The following is a 20547-nucleotide window of genomic DNA, read 5'->3' as shown; positions in this document are numbered from 1 at the left end:
CTGTGGGCCATTTCAGGGGGTCCCATATCATCAGCGTTTTCTAGTGGTTGCCTATGACCTGTACTCAAAGTGGCCCGAGATCTCCTCCACAGGCTCGGTCACGTCCCAGGTGACCATGGAGTTCCTCGACTGTCTGTTCTCAAGGTGGGGCCTTCCCAACACCATTACAACAGACAATGGGCCTCAGTTCACCTCCATGGATTTTCAGACATTCCTCGGGGACAGGGGAATTCGACACACACGCACTGCTTTCTACCACCCAGAGGCTAACGGTGGTGTGGAAAGGTTTAACCAGACCTTGAAGAACGGTGTTCGGGCTCACCTGGCCGATGGCTTGGCCTTTTCCTCAGCCCTGCAGCGCACCCTGCTTCATTACAGATCATCTCTCCATTCCACCACTGGCGTCTCCCCAGCTCTCCTCATGCTGGGTAGGGAGCTGCAGCTTCCATTAGACCGGCTGCGGCCACAGCCTCCTCCGCTTACTGCAGCGGCCCTGCGTCACAGGGTTTCGGCTTCTCAGCGCCGGATGAAGCAGTCTTTTGATCGCCGACGGAAGGTGACACCTTCCTGTCTGGCAGTCCATGATTGGGTCAGGGTTCGTCGGCCTCACCGGGACAACAAGCTCCTTTCCTTTTGGTCTGAACCAGTGCAGATTACGGGGCGGCTGGGCTTGGCCACTTTCCGCCTGGCTGATGGTACGAAGTGACATGCGAGCCGGCTCAAGAAGGTGTCACCGCTCACCCCCGTAGACCCTTACTCCATGGCTAGTGACTTGGACCTAGTGGAGGTCCTACCCGATGATACACGGAACTGTCCAGTGGAGGCTGGAGGCCGGGCGAGCGCAGCTTCACCACGCCCTGTCCGTGTCCGCTGTAGACCGGCTTACCTCAAGGACTATGTGACTGAATAGCACACCACGTAGTTAGGGCATAGCCTGTCACGTGGCAGAATAAACCACATGGCTATGCTGGCGTTCCGGGTAGTCGACCCCGGTCGCCTAGTTATATTGTGTTGTTGCCATTCCTCCTGGGGGGGGGGAAATGTTACATATGCACATGGGCAGTGTGCGTTTTGTGTGTTCCAGGTTGTGGGTGTTGTTGTAAGGGATTCTGGGTATACGGAAATAAAAGAGAAAAGAAGCAGACCGCGTGTCGAGAGTCCGCGTTGTTATTCGAAAATAGCAAACACAACACAGACTGCCTGTTCCTGGTTAGACAACCTGTACCGCTGTACTGACTCGTCTCCTCGTACCAGAATATAAACTTACTCAACTTGGTCCAACAACACAACTGGATTATTTTCCATTAAGAGGAAATAAATTTAACAAAAACTAAATATAAAATTAATGATAAAGTGTGTGTGTTTATCTACAGGTAAATAAAGAGTAATAATGACTGTAATAATCTGATGGATCATCATGTTTCTTCCAGGCTGCGTGACTGTTCCCTCTCAGCTGGTTGCTGTTCAGCTCTGTCCTCAACTGTCAGATCAAACTCCTCACGTCTGAGACTCCTGGACCTGAGTATCAATAATCTGCAGGATTCAGGAGTGGAACTTCTCTCTACAGCACTGGAGGATCCACACTGTAAACTGGAGACTCTACGGTGAGTGTTGATATCAGGAATGTGTGTGTGTGTGTGTGTGTGTGTGTTACATGAATTTCCTACACTTGTCATGTGCTGCTGCTTGTCTGGATTCTTTCCTCAGAAGGACCATGAAACCTCTTAGATTTCTTGTGACTTGTCCTTTTGTAGAACAGTTCTAGGTTTTTACCCAGTTGGGGACCAAGACAACTCTAATGAGTCACGTCCCTGTCTGACTGACACTCAAGCACCATGGACTTCAGGACCATGTCCTGTTTTGTTGGTGCCTGGTTCTGGGTTTTCTCCTGGACCTTCTCTCATGTTCTCCTGGTGATCCTGAGTGTTTTCTGGTGTTTGCTGCTTTCCATAACTCAACAAATAGGAGACAATGAGACAATCTTCCTACAGAAGTATAGTACTAACACTGTCCTGTTCTCTACAGAACCGATCAGGGTGACTTGGTTCAAATGAAGAAACAGAAGAAGTAGCAGAAGAAAAGGATCAGTAGCTGGTACAGAAGATGAAATGATGGTGGGATCATCTCACACATCAGGATCTGACCAACATAATCATGAACATCTTCACATCTTCAAGCAGCACACAGACAGCGGTCTCTTCCTGAGAGAACACAGCAGTTAGATGAATGGAGGATTTTCCTGATGAACATCTGCTGACCTCTACTGAACCTGGACTGTGGGATTGTATTTTTTTTTATATAGATTTATATAGATTTTATAGATTTACCTGAAGCTGCTGACCCTCTCCACAGCATCTCCTCCAATGTAGATGCTCCTCCGAAGCATGCTGCTTCATGAAGTCCATTACCAGCTCCTTATTTTTGCTGACGTTGAGAAGGACTACAAAGAAGACCATGAAGAAACTGGAAGTAGGGGAAGTCAGAGGGAAGGGGTGCGTCGGGCTGACGAGGAAGGAGTAGGGGAGGAGGGGGCAATGGGGGCCGCTAGTGCAGCCACCAGCGCTTCCCTCTGTGCCTGCAGCTCCTCCCCTGTATCTGGATATGGGATATGGCATATCCACGCCATGCACATAGACAAACTGATAAGAACTAAAAGGAAAAGACAAACCTATAAAAAAAATGACACCTTTTGGGAAAACACTATGCGGGATACAGACACATTTTACCATGGAGGCGGAGGTAGAGGGAGACAGGGAGGACACAGGGGAAGAAGAAGAGGGGGTGTCCAAGGACGAGGGTGGAACACACAGGGCCAATGGAGAGCAGGCTGCTGGTCCTGTGGGAAGGCTGGGCACATAGCCAGAGACTGTCTAGCAGGGCCGGGAGATAACACTGCATGACTGGAGGAGAAGAATTAGTAGGGAGTAGTAGGGAGATCAGCAAATGGGGGTACAACAATAGTCACTGCTTCTAAACCAGTTTGGGTGAGAGACCCCAAAGGAACATCATGTAAAACGTGTCCATCCTTTTTATCCCAGAATGCCCTGTTAATTTGCTGGGAAGAGACGGCTTACTTAAATTAGGTTTGGCACTCGTCTCCACTCCGTAACAGGTGTGGAGCTCATGCCCTCTGACGAACTACATGTCACCATGTGGTATAAAAACTCTCCTTGGCCTGATCCAATATACGAAAAGAAATTGTCACGACTCACGCCAACAACCATAGTCATTCTTTATGTTTACTCGGACGGGCAAGGTAACAAGGTAACGCTTTACCTAGCAATGCTCCGGGTTGGTATCCACCGCACATCTCACTGTATAAAAACAGAGAGAGGAGTTGGAAGTCGTTGGGCACCATAGTTCAAGAAGGTGACAGCGCAACGGATTTGGGCAGACATGTGGGACAAATTAGAGCATAATTTGGAAATGGCTGTATTGGACAATACAGACCAAGACTGGAGTACATCCAGAAACCAGTGACATTTTCTGCTCACTGAAGAAGATGAATCAGAACTAGCACAAACCCCCCTGTCCATATGTACAAATCCCTCAATCATTGTGGTCACAAGGACCGTCTGATGTTGGACTGATAAAAGGAATTTTGCCGGTACGAGTCAGACCCAAAACAGAATATCGGCCTTGCATAAGACAATATCCGCTTAAACCTGACACACTAGAAGGCACACCAGTGATACGTGACTTACAGCAAGCAGGGGTTATTATAGAGAGAGATTATTCCCCCTGCAATACGCCTATATTCCCGGTGAAAAAGCAAGCTCCCTCGGTGGGATGGAGAATGGTGCAGGATCTGCAGGCAGTAAATGCTGCAGTAGTACAGCGAGCTCCGTGTGTGCCTGACCAGCACATTACTAAATTCCTTAAGACCAGATGCGCGAATATTTACTGTGGTCGACATTAGCAATGCCTTTTTCTCCATTCCCATAGACCCAGACAGCCAATTTTGGTTCGCTTTTACATTTAAGGGGAAACGATACACCTATACTAGGCTTCCCCAGGGCTATTGCGAAAGCCCTACTCTATATTCCCAAGCCATGCATGCCAGCATGTCCAAATTTCAACCACCGGGGGGAAGTCAGATTCTACTTTACGTTGATGATATATTAGTGGCTTCTCCGAGTCTAGATGCATGTAAAAACGACACTGTGGCCCTCTTAAATCACCTAGCTAAAGAGGGGCACAAAGTTAGTAAAAACTAATTGCAATTGTGGAATCCACAAGTCAAATACCTGGGTCACCACCTCAGTGCAGGCGGCAGAACTATTCTAGAAGAACGGAAAACAGCGGTCCTACAGGCGCCAAAACCAATTAATAAAAAACAAATGATGTCATTCTTAGGATTAACTAATTATTGTAGAAGTTGGGTACCAAATTACGCTGAGATTACTTCCCCACTCACGGCTTTAATTTACACTGAAGACCTGAAAATGACATCACCGCTAAATTGGACGTCAGAAGCAGAAAAAGCTTTTTGTGATATTAAACAGGCGCTGACCTCCAATTTAGCTCTAGCCTTGCCAAATTATAGTAAACCGTTTATACAAATGGTGGACTGCAAAGACAAATATATGACTTCTGTCCTAGGCCGACAACATGGAGACAACCTGAGACCGATAGCTTATTTTTCATCCAAATTAGATAATGTAGCCCGCGCATTGCCACACTGTGTGAGGGCGGTGATAGCGGCGTCGATGGCAGTAGAAGCAAGTGCCGGAATAGTTTTATTCCACCCATTGACCCTTAAGGTCCCACATGCAGTGGCTGCTTTACTACTGCAAACCAATATGATCTTTTTATCACCTGCAAGGCACCTCTCCTGCATGGCCACGTTGCTGTCACAGCCACATCTCACTATCGAACGATGCACCACATTTAACCCAGCCACATTGTTAACTTTACCCGATGACGGAGAATAACACGAACACACAGCTAAATCTAGATTAGATTTAAGTGACCAACCTTGCCTCAGGGTGAGGTAATATTCATCGATGGCTCTTCAAAGAAAAATTATTTGGGAAAAACATAAACGGGCTACGCCATGGTGACAGCAGTGATTAAAGCTGACAACTTACCATCGACTTTTTCAGCGCAAGCAGCCAAAATAATTGCTCTAACTGAGGCTTGTAAATTAATGAAAGGGAAAGATGTTACTATATATACTGATAGCCAATATACATTTGCTCAGTACTGGCGGAATAGGGGAAAATCTACAGGAAAATACAAGTGCAGGACAGGAGTTCTGATGAGACACTCCAGCCTCTGTGTGTGTGTGTGTGTGTGTGTGTGTGTGCGTCTACACGCATTGGCAGACCTTATCTCTCTGGTATGTGTGTGTGTGTGTGTGTGTGTGGGGCCTATCTATCTCTCTCTCGTTTTGTTTTGGAACTCTTAGCAATAGATTTTACCGTCTGGGCATCAGAACAGCGATTTACAACGGGTCTCCACCTTATTCAGATTTAAAGGGAATATGGGAAATATTTTGAATTTACATTTTGTGTATTTTGTTTGTTTTCTTTTCTTCCTGAGAGTTTTAAAATTAAGTTTGTGGAAAGCTGGGGAAAATATATAGATTACATCTAAACTGTGCAATTTTAAATGAATATTGTACTGTTGTATGTACACTTTGGGTTATTTTTTCTGGGTTTTGTTTTGTTTTATTTTATTTAAGAAGGGAGATTTCCCAACGGCTGCACTGTTTGCCTCTGTTACTGTGTCTTTGAATAAGGTCCATCACACCTACACTGACCTACACTGACACTCACGCTGAATACGAAGACATAACACACTGATACGCATCCCTCTGACAAGTGAAATTTTTCTTTTCTCATTGTTGATTCTAGTGCAGCCATGTAAAAAAGAACAGTGGAAGACATATAAAAAAAAAAATAAAAAAAAAGGCTTCACATTTATATTGTACTGTGGATTTTATTTCATTTCATTGTGTTGCCCCAGCCAATGACCGATATGATGCTGTATTGTTTTTTATTTAAATGGTAGCATTGGGATGACTACATTATTCTGGTTATAACTTGCGCTGTGCACTTTTTGTTTCCTTGAACCCAGACCGAGAGCATTTAGAGAATAATTATTATTATTGTTATTCACAGCAATAGGGTTATTGTCTCAGTTTTGGTTTGGATTTCAGTTGCATTTTTGCTGTTACATTTCCGTTTCTGGGTCACATTATTAGTGGAAGATGACAAGGACCTGTCATCCAAACTCCTCACATCCATTACTGTAAAACAGTTGTTGTTATTTATTGCCTTTTGTTCCTACCATAGAGTATTTCTTCCGAGGTTCAGCGAGCCTTTAACTGCCCTCACTCATTATAAATCGATGTCTTCTCAGGTGCTGTGGAACCCTGATGCAGAGCAGGCCCTCTTAGCTTTAAACAGACTCCCCACCCACATTAGGCCTCCAAAATTGTGACCGTATCACCTCTGTTCTCCTTCACTATGTCCTGTAGCTGATTTTTCATGCATTCTTTTTTTATTTATTTTTGGGAGGTGCAAATTTTTGTGTAAAGACGAATCGGGTGCGTAACGGATGTTGGATGTTACTGCTGTAGTAGTCTTGGATTTTCAGCATGACTGAGGATGTGTTTCTACGCGGGTTTTTGATGCAATTTGGATGTTACCTTATCGACAACTGTTAATTTCATTTTTTATTATTTACAATTTTTTAAGAGAAAAAAAAAAAAATGCTTGATGTGGTAAAAACAACAATTGGCTTCTTTAAGTGGAGCAAGCAGCTATTGTCACTCAACAAGATTGCGTGCTTTGTATGGGGCCATGACCATTATTACAGGTAAAACCAGCGGTTATAACTCAACCAGATAGTCGTTGCAGAAGTTGGGATCAAGTTTGGGATCAGGTTGTTTGATCGATTGCCCACAAACACCACCGGGTTGTGTGTCTTAGTAACCCTTTTATTACCAGTGTCCATATATCCAACAACAATAAGTAACCTATTATTCAAAATAGACAGCCTGGTGCCTGCAGACTGGCACCAGACGAAGCGGTCAACCCCGCCCTGGGAGAAGCTAACAGATCCAACTTACATAGATGCAATTGGGGTTCCCAGGGGGGGTGCCTGACGAATATAAAATAGCAAATCAAATAGCAGCAGGATTCGAATCAACCTTGTGTTGGTGGTGTACGATTAATAAGAACGTAGACAGGATCAACTACATCCATTACAATGTTCAGAAATTAGGAAATTGGACACATGTTGGTTTTGAGGCCGTGCATGGGCAATTATCCGCCACTTCCCTAATGGCTTTTCAGAACAGAATAGCGCTTGATATGCTCTTGGCTGAGAAAAATGGGGTTTTGCGCCGTGTTTGGAGAGCAATGCTGCTCGTTCATACCAAACAACACAGCTGCAGGAGGCAGTCTGACATTGGCCATTGACGGCCTGCGCACCCTCAACCGGAAGATGAAGGAGCATTCAGGGGTGGAAACTACGATGTGGGATTCCTGGATGAATGTATTCGGGAAATACAAAGCCCTAGTTCAATCTGTTTTAACATCTATGGCTGTATTTGCAGCAATTCTGACCTTGTGTGGATGTGGTTGTATTCCTTGCGCAGTCTTGTGAACCGTCTCATCACTACGGCCTTATCACCCAGGGAGGTTGATCCCACACAGTTATACCCACTTTTGGAAAATAAAAACCATGATGAGGGCTTTGAGATGTCCATGGAGCCCAGTGACTTTCAGTTGAGCCAACTGTTCCGAGAATCTATCTTCGAGAATTGAAGCAACATCCCTTTGAGTGTAAATGTATTGCTCGGTTTATGAACTAATAGTCGAAAATCCTACAGGAAAAAGTTATTAGGGAAGTACTATAGAGAAAAAAAAGAAGAGTTCAATACATGATAAACAGGGGGGAAATATTGGGGGACATATGCTTGACTCATTATGTTTTAAATGTATTTTTTGTTGTTTTAATTCTGTATTTCCTGAATTTATCAGGCTTTTTGTTCTCTTGAATGCTTGGTTGGTTGCATTGTGGTTTCGATTCGGTGCGTCATGTGGCCTGTTCTCAGCACAGCATCTACAGTCCCTATGTGGTCCAGAACGGCATTATCACTCTGTGTGATACTCACGATGTTTTCCTATTATTTTTGTTATTCTATACTCACGATTTTTTCTATTATTATTATTATTGTTGTTATTATTAAGAGAAAAAAAAAAAAAAAAAAGATATATGTATATATATCACTATACTCACGATTTTTTCTACTATTATTATTATTGTTGTTATTATTAAGAAAAAAAAAAAAATTAGAAAAAGGTTTGATACATGATAAACAGGGGGGAAATGTTGGAAAATGTATATAAGTTATCATGCTATTAACCTTTACTACCTTTTTGACATATATATCCCACATGTATTAAACTCTATTAATCCTTTTGACATATATATATATCTCGCATGCATTAAACTATATTAATCTTTTTAATATGCGCACTACATTGAATCATTAGTCTCTTCAGAAACTGGTGGGCTAAAGGCTGTTTGCAGAACAGAATGACCGCGACTTGATAAGAGGAGGCCTGCAGCCGCGGAGAAGCAAGAAAAACAAGAAGACCTTGGCGATGGAGCGTCTACCAAAGAGACAATCCCTACATGCTAATTATAAGCTTATTTGGTGTGATCCTGTGATGAATGTACCGCCCTATTATTGAATAAAAAGAGAGGAAGCGGAAGAGACGGCAGAGCTTTTTGGAGGCTGCTGTATTGGTCGTCTCTGATCGCTCTCCTTGCAAGTAAAAGAGCTCAACTTCTTCGTGTCATTCTTCTCTGGTTTATAAGTGTTGGAACGGCGTACAACTCTAACACACACACATACGTAGTGACACATGTTTTTTTATGCATTGTATAATTCTTAAGACGTTTTGATTTTTATAATAATATTGATTGTTAAGGAAATGCAATGTAAAACGTTTCCAGTTCATTTAACTGTCCTCTGTGTTCATGATTGTGTCACTGTAGATGGTGGAGAACTTGGTTTGTTCCTGTTTTCCAGCGGTTTACTGGAAGCACCAGATCAGGTAAGACATTCAAAGTGAAAGTGAAGTGATTGTCATTGTGATGGCGGGAGGTGACCCAGGTAAGCAAAACCCACACAAAAATTCATTAAACCTGCACTGCCCACCTTCAGGGAGTCCAGCTCACACACACAAATATAAATCCATTAATAATCCAATACAAAAACTGTACCTGGTGTTGCTCCACAATATCACAATAACTTTGAAAACTGTTAACTGTTTGGGGCAGTGGTGGCCTAGCGATTCCGGAAGTCGTAGAGATCCCGATGCCGGTTTAAATTCAAAATCCGTTTTCACCCAGCGACACTGCAAAGTAAAGTAAAGTAAACATTTTACAGTAGTACCCAATCATTCCAAGGAACATACGCAGCTCTCGCTGAGTGATTGGTACGGGAAAGTCCGAGATGGCTACTACTTTAACTGCAAGGGGACGAACTTGTCCCTGACCGACTTGTTTACCTAAGTAACTCACAGTTGCTTTAGCAAACTCACACTTCGCCAAGTTTAGGGTGAGCGAAGCCTTACACAACTGGTCAAACATCCCAATACGGAAATGAAGAATGCCAGCACATGCAATCGCTTGACTTATACATACACAACTTGTACAATGACCCAACAAAAAAACATGATACTAACACATCAGTACAGACTCTGACTTTCTGTTGGGTCACAGAACAGTAAAAAAATACAGAAACATTCAGAAGCTGCCGTGTGTCTCTGAGAGAAGATAAAACTCCAAATAATAAATAATGGCTATCTCTGGTTCTTTTATTTATTAACAGAGGCTGGTGTCCTAAAGAAAGTTCTACAGTCTCATAAGTCCAGTATGAAGAGGAAGGTGGAGCAAATATGTGAAGGCATCATACATCCAGAGAACCAGACCCTCCTGAAGAGCATCTACACAGAGCTCTACATCACAGAGGGAGAGAGTGAAGGGGTGAGTAGAGAACATGAGGTTCAGCAGATTGAAGCAGAACACAGGAGAAGAAGACGAGACACGCCCATCAACTGTAACAACATCTTTAAAGCCCCACCTGGACAAGAGAAGCACATCAGAACTGTGATGACCAAGGGTGTTGCTGGAATAGGAAAAACTGTGTCTGTGCACAAGTTCATCCTGGACTGGGCAGAAGGAGCAGCAAACCAAGACGTAGATTTCATCTTCCTGCTTCCTTTCAGGGAGATGAATTTGGTTAAAGATGAAGGGTACAGTCTTCATCAGCTTCTGCTGGACTTCCACCCTGAGCTTCAGGAGCTGGAGGACACACAGAAATATGAGGGCTGTAAGATGATCTTCATCTTTGATGGTCTGGATGAAAGCAGAATTCAGCTGAATTTCCACATTCAGGAACAGAAGCTGTGTGACGTCACACAGACATCATCAGTGGGCGTGGTCATAACAAACCTCATTCAAGGGAACCTCCTCCCCTCGGCTCTCATATGGATTACATCACGACCAGCAGCAGCCAATCAGATTCCTGCTCAACACATCAGCCAGGTAACAGAAGAGCGAGGGTTTAATGACCCTCAGAAGGAGGAGTTCTTCAGGAAGAGGATCAGAGATGAGACTCAAGCCAACAAAATCATCTCCCACATGAAGACATCAAGGAGCCTCTACATCATGTGTCACATCCCCGTCTTCTGCTGGATCTCAGCCACTGTTCTTCAGGAAGTGCTGCTCCAGGACGACAGTAAGGAAATCCCCAGAACTCTGACTGAGATGTTCACCAACTTCCTGATCATCCAGACCAACATGAAGAACCAGAAGTACGATGAGAGGAGTGAGATGGACAGACAGACGCTCCTGCAGTCAAATAAAGAGGTCCTTCTGAAACTATCTAAGCTGGCCTTCAGACAGCTGGAGAAGGGAAACCTCTTGTTTTATGAAGAAGACCTGAGAGAGTGTGGAATAGACGTCACTGCTGCCTCAGTCTACTCTGGGATGTGCACTGAGATCTTTAAGGAGGAATCTGTGTTTCAGCAGAAGAAGATCTACTGCTTTGTGCACCTGAGCATCCAGGAGTTTCTTGCTTCTTTCTGGATGCTTTACTGCTATGTGAAGAAGAACATGGAGGAACTGGAGACGTTATCAGGACAGAAGAAAGTGTCACTGGATGATCTTCTTAAAGCTGCTGTTGATAAATCCCTACAGAGTGAGAACGGACATCTGGATCTTTTCCTCCGTTTTCTTCTGGGAATCTCACTGAAGTCCAACCAGGAACTTCTACAAGGTCTCCTGCCCCGAACTAAGAGCAGCTCAGAGAGTCTCCAGAGAACAAGTCAGTACATCAAGAAGAAAGTGTACAATGAGAGAGAACCACTCACAACCACCCACAGGGCGATTACTGACCAGAACATCTCCACTGAAAGAGCCATGAATCTTCTGCTCTGCCTGCTTGAGATGAAGGACTCTTCACTGCATGAGGAGATTGATGTGTTGGTGAAATCAGGTAAAAATCTCTCACCTGCCCACTGCTCAGTACTGGCCTACATGATCCTGGTATCAGAGGATGTTCTGGACGAGTTAGACCTGAAGAAATACAAGACAGATGATGGTGGTCGTAAGAGACTGATGATCGCAGTGAGGAACTGCAGAAAGGCTCGGTGAGTTCCTGACTGAGGATCTTTCAGTCTTACAGTTTATATCATAAATTTGCTGTTTATGCTGAACACAGCCCCACTGCATACAGCGTCCAGTAAGGACCAACAGTCACTACAGCTGAAATGATCCATCAAATATCATGTAACACACAGCTGTAAATATGATGGACATCTTCTCTGTCTTTACAGGCTGGGTGGCTGTAACCTCACTGAGTCGTCCTGTAAGACTGTAGCAGCAGCTCTCCAGTCTCCAGACTCACATCTGACTGATCTGGACCTGAATTACAACCAGATCCTGGATTCAGGAGTGGAACACATCTGTGTAGGACTGGAGTCTTCATGCTGTAAACTGGAGACTCTCAGGTTAGAACAAGAATAATCAGATTTTTCATCCAATTATTATTTGCAATAGAACAACAAAGAAATTACAGGAACAAACAATGTGTCATGGCCAACGCGCCTCCAGCCCGCTAGAGGGCGCCTCACCAGCCTGGGAGATGACTACCCGGAAGAGGAAATGGAAGCGGGCGGTGGCAAGAATAAAAGTGAGGTAACCCCAAGGAGACACACCCGCTCTTTGTATGAGTTTACTCGCCAGAGACGCTAGCTCTCTCACCCCCGACCCAAGATAATTGTACCTTCCTGAAATACGACCTTCGCCTGCCCACGACTTCGAGAATTGCCTGATCCCCTGGAAACCACAAAAGGAACCCCGACCGGAACTTCCTGGCTACAACCTCTACCTGCCCCTGACCTTGAACTTACCTGACCCATTGGTTAAGACTGGATTCCCTGCTCCCCTACCTTCCTGCCACCCAAGACCTACTCCCGTCCAGTCCAAGATCCTGAAACCCGCCGTCTTCCGGTTCTCCTCCGCCCCGGTCCTTCCCAAAGATCCCGAACTGACGCGTTGCAGCGCGTCCATTGCTTCCTCATTCCTCGCCGGCCAGGCGCCTCCGGTCCTCCTGCCCCGCTCGCCCAGTGTCCTCTACCGGTACGACGGCTTATCCCCACGCCCAAAGTATGTCTGCAAGTACGTCATCGAATTCCCCCTGTGACAAACAAATATCACAAAACGTTCTTTACATATTTATAAAAGTATCAACATAACTAGATCTTGCTGTCATATCGGCGCCACTCTGTCATCTTTACTTTTACTTTATTTAGCAGACGCTTTTATCCAAAGCGACTTACAAGAGGAAGACACCAGCAATTCTCGTTCGATTTCTATAGAATATTGAGTTTACAAACTAAGAGCCCTGATAAGGCTAAACTTGTCATCTGATCCTTCTTCATGTCCGCTCTACTGATTCCAAGCCACGGCCATGTCTCCTCCACAGCACCTGATCCCTTCTTTATTAAAGGACGTCCTGTATCATTGTTCCCTGGCTGATCTTGGACCTGTGACCCCATTCTGTTTCTGCCACCGTATTGCAGAAGAGCTTAACGGTCCACGTCTGTGTAGGATTCCTGGTCTGTGTTCTAATTTCAGTCAGCGCGTCTCTTCCCAGTCTGTGTTCTAACCTGGTCTACGTTCCTCCATCAGGTCTGAGGTCTGGTAGATCAGCTGGGATGATCAGGCAAGCGCTGAAATAAAGAGTTTTAGTAGAATTTACTGAAATTTATTTTCTGATTTTATTAATGTACAGTTATGGCCAAAAACAAAATCGGAGCCATTCTACGCTGGACAAGATGACCGCCACCCTCAACTTAAAGCCTGATTTTATTTTAATTACTTTCTGTAACAATCAGTCAGAGACAAAACAGAACAAAGTGGAGGACACTAAACAGAACAAACACAGCCAGACGGGTCTCGGATAACACCGGTACTTTAAAGTACAGGATTTTTAGGCTGGAGAATCAGCAACCTTCAGATCTCAGGTGAGATCTTATATTGTGGTGGTGGTGCTGCTGGGAATTGCAGGAGGTTGATCAGAGCAGACGGGTGCGGACAACTCTTCAATTATTGGGCCGGAGTTCAGAGGACAGGGGACGGTGATCAGGGTAGGAGGGCTGAGGACGTGGGGTGTGTTCGTCAACCAGATAAAAACATGTTTGGGGCGTATCAGAATAAAACACTGTCCGGAGATGTTATACATCACCAGTACTGCCAATCTGATGCCACCCTCCCCAGTCACACGCAGCAAATACTGACAGTTCAGAGCACACGTACAAACCCACACCAAACTCACGTTACAAACCACAAGTAAAGCACCACAAATTCCCACTATAAGAGGGTTGGGTGGGTAATAAGATCAGTATAGTAACTGAACCCATACACACAACAATCCTGAATATTTAATAAAAACATATATAAAAATACAGATTTAATAAGAAAAGGATCTTCAAACAGTCTCCCCCCGACCAGTATAAAACCAGTCCAACCAAACCCACGAACCAAAAGGTCACACAACCTGTCAAACCGGAGTTGTGCGTTCCTCTCCGCAGCTGAACACGCCCAAGTCGCCCTTCTGTGTGCTCTGCAACAAACTCCGCCCAGTTCCTTTCCAGGCCGTATGAATGGAAACCACAAGCGGAGGGTAGATGCTGCTCCACTCGGTCCAAACTTCCTTCTGGCGTCGGCCGCAGCTGCTGCAACACAAACACAGTCGGGCTACTAGATGTTTCAAGCCCACAGACAATAGCACACAAATTACAACTCCGACGCTCCTTCAGGGGTGCTTAGGACGCCCTGTTGTCACTGGCCGTAGTGCCGCTGGCCGCTCCGCCGTCCACTACGCGGCTGGTCACGGTCCCCGGTTCCCGCATGACTTAAGGTGGGCCCTATTTATAAGAGATACCGACCTACCCACAACCAATACCCAGTCTTCACCAATCAGTCCATCAGAGTCATTGAAAGTCAGGCTGATGTAACACACCGGTCCCTGGTAGGAACATAGCCGTCATTATTAAGGTTCAATTAGTCCCGGAACCATTAATGAGCGCCAGTCAGTGGGAATATAAAACAGAAACATGTCACCAGCCGTTATACAGTACTACAATTCCATATACTTGACATATGCGAGTGTGCGGTAGTAGCCTAGTGGGTAACACACTCGCCTACGAACCAGAAGACCCAGGTTCAAACCCCACTTACTACCATTGTGTCCCTGAGCAAGACACTTAACCCTGAGTGTCTCCAGGGGGGACTTTGGAATAAGTCACATTGCTGACTAATGACAATAATCATGATGCCACAGAACCACTCTGATATTTTATTTGATATTAAGCACTGTAATATAAATAAGAATGACTAATTACAAATAAGTTAATGTTTTAAATTCATCATGATGCACTTTTTAATATCCAGGAGAAACGTCTAAAGATTCTCAGTCATCCAGGTGAAATTGTCTGAAAGTTGAGTGATGGCATCTGGACTTCTTTCTTTAAGGTAGAGACGTTTCATTCCACAGGGGGCAGGAGGAGCTGCCAGGGCGGGGCTGTCACACCCACCCACCACCCTCCCCCTGCCTGTGTTCCACTTAATGAGCCTATTCAAGGTGGGAGTGAAGTGAAACCAACCTGGAGGATACATTTGTGGACACAAACCAACTTCCCTCAGATAGACAAAGTTCTGTGGAATCAGAATGAAACGTCTCTACATTAAAGACAGAAAGTCCAGTTGCCACGACTCAACTTTCAGACATCCAGCAGAAAAACAACAATATAAGCAGAAATAATTCAAACTAAATATAAAATAAAAGTATATGGGTTTATCTACAGATAAATACATAATAAAGTAATAATCTGATGTATCATCATGTTTCTTCCAGGCTGCGGCGCTGTTCCCTCTCAGCTGGTTGCTGTTCAGCTCTGTCCTCAACTCTCAGATCAAACTCCTCACGTCTGAGACTCCTGGACCTGAGTTACAATAATCTGCAGGATTCAGGAGTGGAACTTCTCTCTACAGCACTGGAGGATCCACACTGTAAACTGGAGACTCTACAGTGAGTGTTGATATCAGGACTGAATATTAATATTTCATGGAAATACTTTTGGAGAAAAATACATTTCAGCAGCAGAGTTTTATTAAGATCAGTTTTATACAAGAAACGGTTTCATTTTTAGAAAGTGGTGAAAAGTTAATGTTCTTCATTCATCATGAAACACTTTTTAATATCCAGGAGAAAAACACCTTCAACATCATCCTAATAACAGAATAAAATCCTAATAACAGAATAAAACATCTGAGTAAAAACATCAAAACATCTGAGTAAATTATTAAAGTTGAATAAATGATTAAAACTAAATATAAAATTCATGATAAAGTGTGTGTTTATCTACAGGTAAATAAAGAGTAATAATGACTGTAATAATCTGATGTATCATCATGTTTCTTCCAGGCTGTGGCGCTGTTCCCTCTCAGCTGGTTGCTGTTCAGTTCTGTCTTCAGCTCTCAGATCAAACTCCTCACGTCTGAGACTCCTGGACCTGAGTAAAAATAATCTGCAGGATTTAGGAGTGAAACTTCTCTCTACAGCACTGGAGGATCCACACTGTAAACTGGAGGATCTACGGTGAGTGTTGATATCAGGACTGAATGTTAGTTTTTCATGAAAATACTTTTGAGGTTTTGATGTTACGTCCTGGTCTGGGTCAGGCACGTGAACAATTAGAAAGAGGAATGGAAACGCCACAAACGTTTTAGCGAGGTCAGTTTAATAAATCGAAACAGTACAATTCAAGCCTTGAAAAGACGACAGTCACGCCATGAAGATAAGATAAGATAAACCTTTATTAGTCCCACAAGTGGGAAATTGCACATGAAAAAGCAGAGTAGACTACTGTGGACAGTACATCTGTCTGGTGTATTTCCCCCCTTCTGCATTTTACTTGTCGCCATCTTTAACGGCCTCACTGCGACGGGAGCGCAAATCAGCGTCCGGTCTGGGAGGAGTTCCGTAATTACAGGCTCCTCCTACAAAAAGGAAAACACAAACAAGACAGAACACAGACAGTACATCACATGACCACGAGACGTAACGCCCCCACCACCAAGAATCAACATCCCATGTAGATTAACACCACTTCCAAATTCAAACGACCCGTAACATGGTGTCCACTAAAACATGGTGTCCAGTAAAACATGGTGTCCAGTAAAACATGGTGTCCAGTAAAACATGGTGTCCAGTAAAACATTGTCCCCTCCCTGCTTGTACTTGATGTCTAGTTTAAAACCCTGTAGCACTAAAGACCAGCACATAATACACTGGTTTACGTTCTTCATACGGGATAAAAACGCTAGAGGATTGTGACCAGTAAAAACAAGGACAGAAAGTGTGTCCTCAGATCCACTGAACACACACCGTCTATACACACTCACTCACGCACACACACACCACTCACGCACACACCGGCACACACACTCACACACACACCCCTTTACTGTAAGAATACTGGTGTCTAATACTGTCCTGCATATCTACTGTATAAAAGGACCAGACTGCCTGTTCCTGGTTAGACAACCTGTACCGCTGTACTGACTCGTCTCCTCGTACCAGAATAAAAACTTACTCAACTTGGTCCAACTACACAACTGGATTATTTTCTATTAAGAGGGAAATAATTTTAACAAAAACTAAATATAAAATTCATGATAAAGTGTGTGTGTTTATCTACAGGTAAATAAAGAGTAATAATGACTGTAATAATCTGATGTATAATCATGTTCCATCAAAATATATTTGATGTAAATATATTTGAAGAAAAACTGCAGATTTATTGACTACATGAAATAAAACCAAAAGCAGTGAGAGTTTGAAGTCGAGTTTCACTTATTGGTCCGACGCGTTTATAAAAACACAATCCAGTGTCGTTCAAAGGTTCTACAAAACTTTATTCTGACGTTAAGACGTTATCATGCGCACATTTACTGGCAGCCCAGCAGTAGAATTAAACAGCTTATATAAGGTAACATGCAAGTGGTGGTGAGCAGTCAGTAAAGAATACAGCAAACCACGTTACAAATCAACAATTTTACAAAAATTAACACCTATAATAATGTCAAAATATACAATTTCTGTAAATATTAACATCACCTATAACATCCTAATAACAGCACGAAGCATCTGAATAAATCATTAAAAGTTAAATAAATGTTTAAAACTGTGTGTTTATCTACAGGTAAATAAAGAGTAATAATGACTGTGATAATCTGATGTATCATCATGTTTCTTCCAGGCTGCGGCGCTGTTCCCTCTCAGCTGGTTGCTGTTCAGCTCTGTCCTCAGCTCTCAGATCAAACTCGTCACGTCTGAGACTCCTGGACCTGAGTAGCAATAATCTGCAGAATTCAGGAGTGAAACTTCTCTCTACAGCACTGGAGGATCCACACTGTAAACTGGAGACTCTACAGTGAGTGTTGATATCAGGACTGAATGTTAACAAGAAGTGTGTGTGTGTTTGTGTGTTTGTGTGTAAGTGTGTTACATGAATTTCCTACACTTGTTATGTGCTGCTGCTTGTCTGGTTTCTTTCCTCAGAAGGACCATTAAGCCTCTTAGATTTCTTGTGACTTGTCCTTTTGTAGAACAGTTCTAGGTTTTTACCCAGTTGGGGACCAAGACGACTCTAATGAATCTTTACTGTTGTCACGTCCCTGTCTGACTGACCATCAAGCACCATGGACTTCAGGACCATGTCCTGTTTTGTTGGTGCCTGGTTCTGGGTTTTCTCCTGCATCTTCTCTCATGTTCTCCTGGTGATCCTGAGTGTTGAGTTATGGAAAGCAGCAAACACCAGAAAACAAATAGGAGACAATGAGACATCAGTAGAAATCATCAACAAACTCATTCTTCTGTAAAAGCTACACATTATGAATATGAATAGATTATTAATAATGATTCCAATAAAGCAACATTATTAAACCAAGTATTTGCTTCTCATCAGTAGAGAGCAGAAAATATCAGATCTGGTCTAACTGGACCTTCATTATACAGGAGAAGATTTAGATTTAATCTTCCTACAGCAGTATAGTACTAACACTGTCCTGTTCTCTACAGAACCGATCATGGTGACTTGGTTAAAATGAAGAAACAGAAGAAGCAGCAGAAGAAAAGGATCTCGGGGACTAAGCTGGTACAGAAGCTGAAATGATGGTGGGATCATCTCATACTTCAGGATCTGACCAACATAATCATGAACATCTTCACATTTTCAAGCAGCACACAGACAGCAGCCTCTTCCTGAGGGAACACAGCAGTTAGATGAATGGAGGATTTTCCTGATGAACATCTGCTGACCTCTACTGAACCTGGACTGTGGGATTGTAAGATTGTAGATTCCAGGTCCATGACTGCCTGAAGTTCAGAGAGGGGAGAGTCTTGTTGGGGGTGGATGACCACTGGATTCCAGTATTAGGAGTTCTGTTTGGACCATTCAGGAACATCAAAGGACAATCTGATAGCTCTGCTGCTACCTTTTTTGGGAGCCAAATGTCCAGTATGAAGGAGGTTCCCCCTGTTATGATGTTTGCATGTCCCCCATGTTAGAGGACACCTGGATAAGCAGATGGGTGGCAGCTGCTTCTGTGCCATTTATGGAATAAATCATATGGCACCTTTTTAGCTGTGGTGATGATAGACCAGGTTCCAGGACATCTAACAGCTTCTCGTCCCTCAGATCTTTCTGACGAGACAGGTCTTTCCCATGTCTTTCTGAGACAGCGTATGGTGTAAATGTCCTTCATTTCATAAAGTGGCGTCCCAATCATCTTCTGCACCATCTTCTCCACTCTCTGCTGGGCCTCATTGTCTCATGCAGTGCAGCCGCCGTACCAGGATGTGATGTTCCCTATTGAGGTGGATTCCACAGCTCACCTGTAGAAGCTTGTGAGGACTGAGCTTCTGTAGAACACTTGTTCTTGTTATGCTGATTGGGGTTTAAGTTTTTCAACCAAACAGTTCAGCACTGACACCTTAGAGGGTTCTTGTAAATGGCCATGAGGTAATGTTGCTGGGTTTTATTAAAACATATATTGTCTTGTGTTTAAAATGATATCTGGTGGCAAGGTTTAAATCGCATTTTGTCATTGTCACATCAAGTTTGAATATCTGATTTGTATACCAAAACAAAATATTTTAAATTTTTGAGAATTGTTTTATATATATTTTCAGCTTTATAAATAAAGAAATGGTTAAGGAAAAACTGGGCTTTTTTTATTATCTGTGATTGCTACATTCATGTAGTTGTAATGGGTTGGGGTAATGTCAAAATCGGCCTCTGGGTTTATGATAAAATCTGAAACAAGAAAAGAGAGAATGAACGAGCGAGCATGAATGGAAGGGGTGGTGATGATTGATAGTTAAACTTATCGTGGATGACATTTGTACATAAATATGTTCCGTGTGACGACGTTTGGTAGAACGGGGATTCATACAAATAATGGGTGGTAGTAGCCTAGTAGGTTAAGACACTCACCTATGAACCAGACAACCACAAAGACCCAGGTTCAAACCCCACTTACTACCATTGTGTCCCTGAGCAAGACACTTAATCCTGAGTGTCTCCACAGTTCGGCACATGCAGGCGCACTGAAAATATGCAGTGAATGTACAAAGGTGGATTCATTCACATGCGCATGGTTCCTTTGGAAACAATAAACTACAGTCAATATGTCTCACTGATTTAATTCAATTCTATTTATGTTGAGAGTTAAATTTTTATACATAGATTTTTTTAAATAGATTTTTCTTGTAGTATGCATAACGAAATGAACACACGCACAAAGAACTATTTTTGACTGTTTTATTGGATATTTACATTTGTACATATTTCATTTTTAAGGCTAGTATTTCAGTCTCAAGGTTGAAGAGTAGAGTGTCCAGAGTAAATGAAGTCAGTCCATACGTCCTGGCATGCTGGACATAAGCAG

At 43.4% G+C, this 20547-nt stretch overlaps 1 protein-coding gene across 6 annotated transcripts in view; it reads left to right on the top strand.

The window, feature by feature from the left end:
- The window catches only part of LOC114767452 (NLR family CARD domain-containing protein 3-like), a 69974-nt gene extending 50343 nt beyond the window's left edge, over window positions 1-19631 (top strand). For 2 of the 6 annotated variants that reach the window (XM_028959312.1, XM_028959321.1), the window contains 3 exons: window positions 11865-12038; window positions 17856-18029; window positions 18677-19617. In XM_028959312.1, coding sequence (XP_028815145.1) covers window positions 11865-12038; window positions 17856-18029; window positions 18677-18770 — 442 coding nt within the window. In that variant the 3' untranslated portion in view covers window positions 18771-19617. Of the gene's footprint in view, window positions 1-11864; window positions 12039-17855; window positions 18030-18676 lie in introns of all 6 variants that reach the window. The other 4 variants (XM_028959295.1, XM_028959279.1, XM_028959288.1 and 1 more) reach the window with 4 other exon arrangements.
- Window positions 19632-20547: the final 916 nt, after the last annotated feature.

Source organism: Denticeps clupeoides, chromosome 2 (genome assembly GCF_900700375.1).
Source record: "Denticeps clupeoides chromosome 2, fDenClu1.1, whole genome shotgun sequence".
In the NCBI taxonomy this organism is placed as follows: Eukaryota; Metazoa; Chordata; class Actinopteri; order Clupeiformes; family Denticipitidae; genus Denticeps; species Denticeps clupeoides.
Note: the sequence above shows the minus strand (reverse complement) of the source record. Positions and strands in the feature narration are given on the sequence as shown.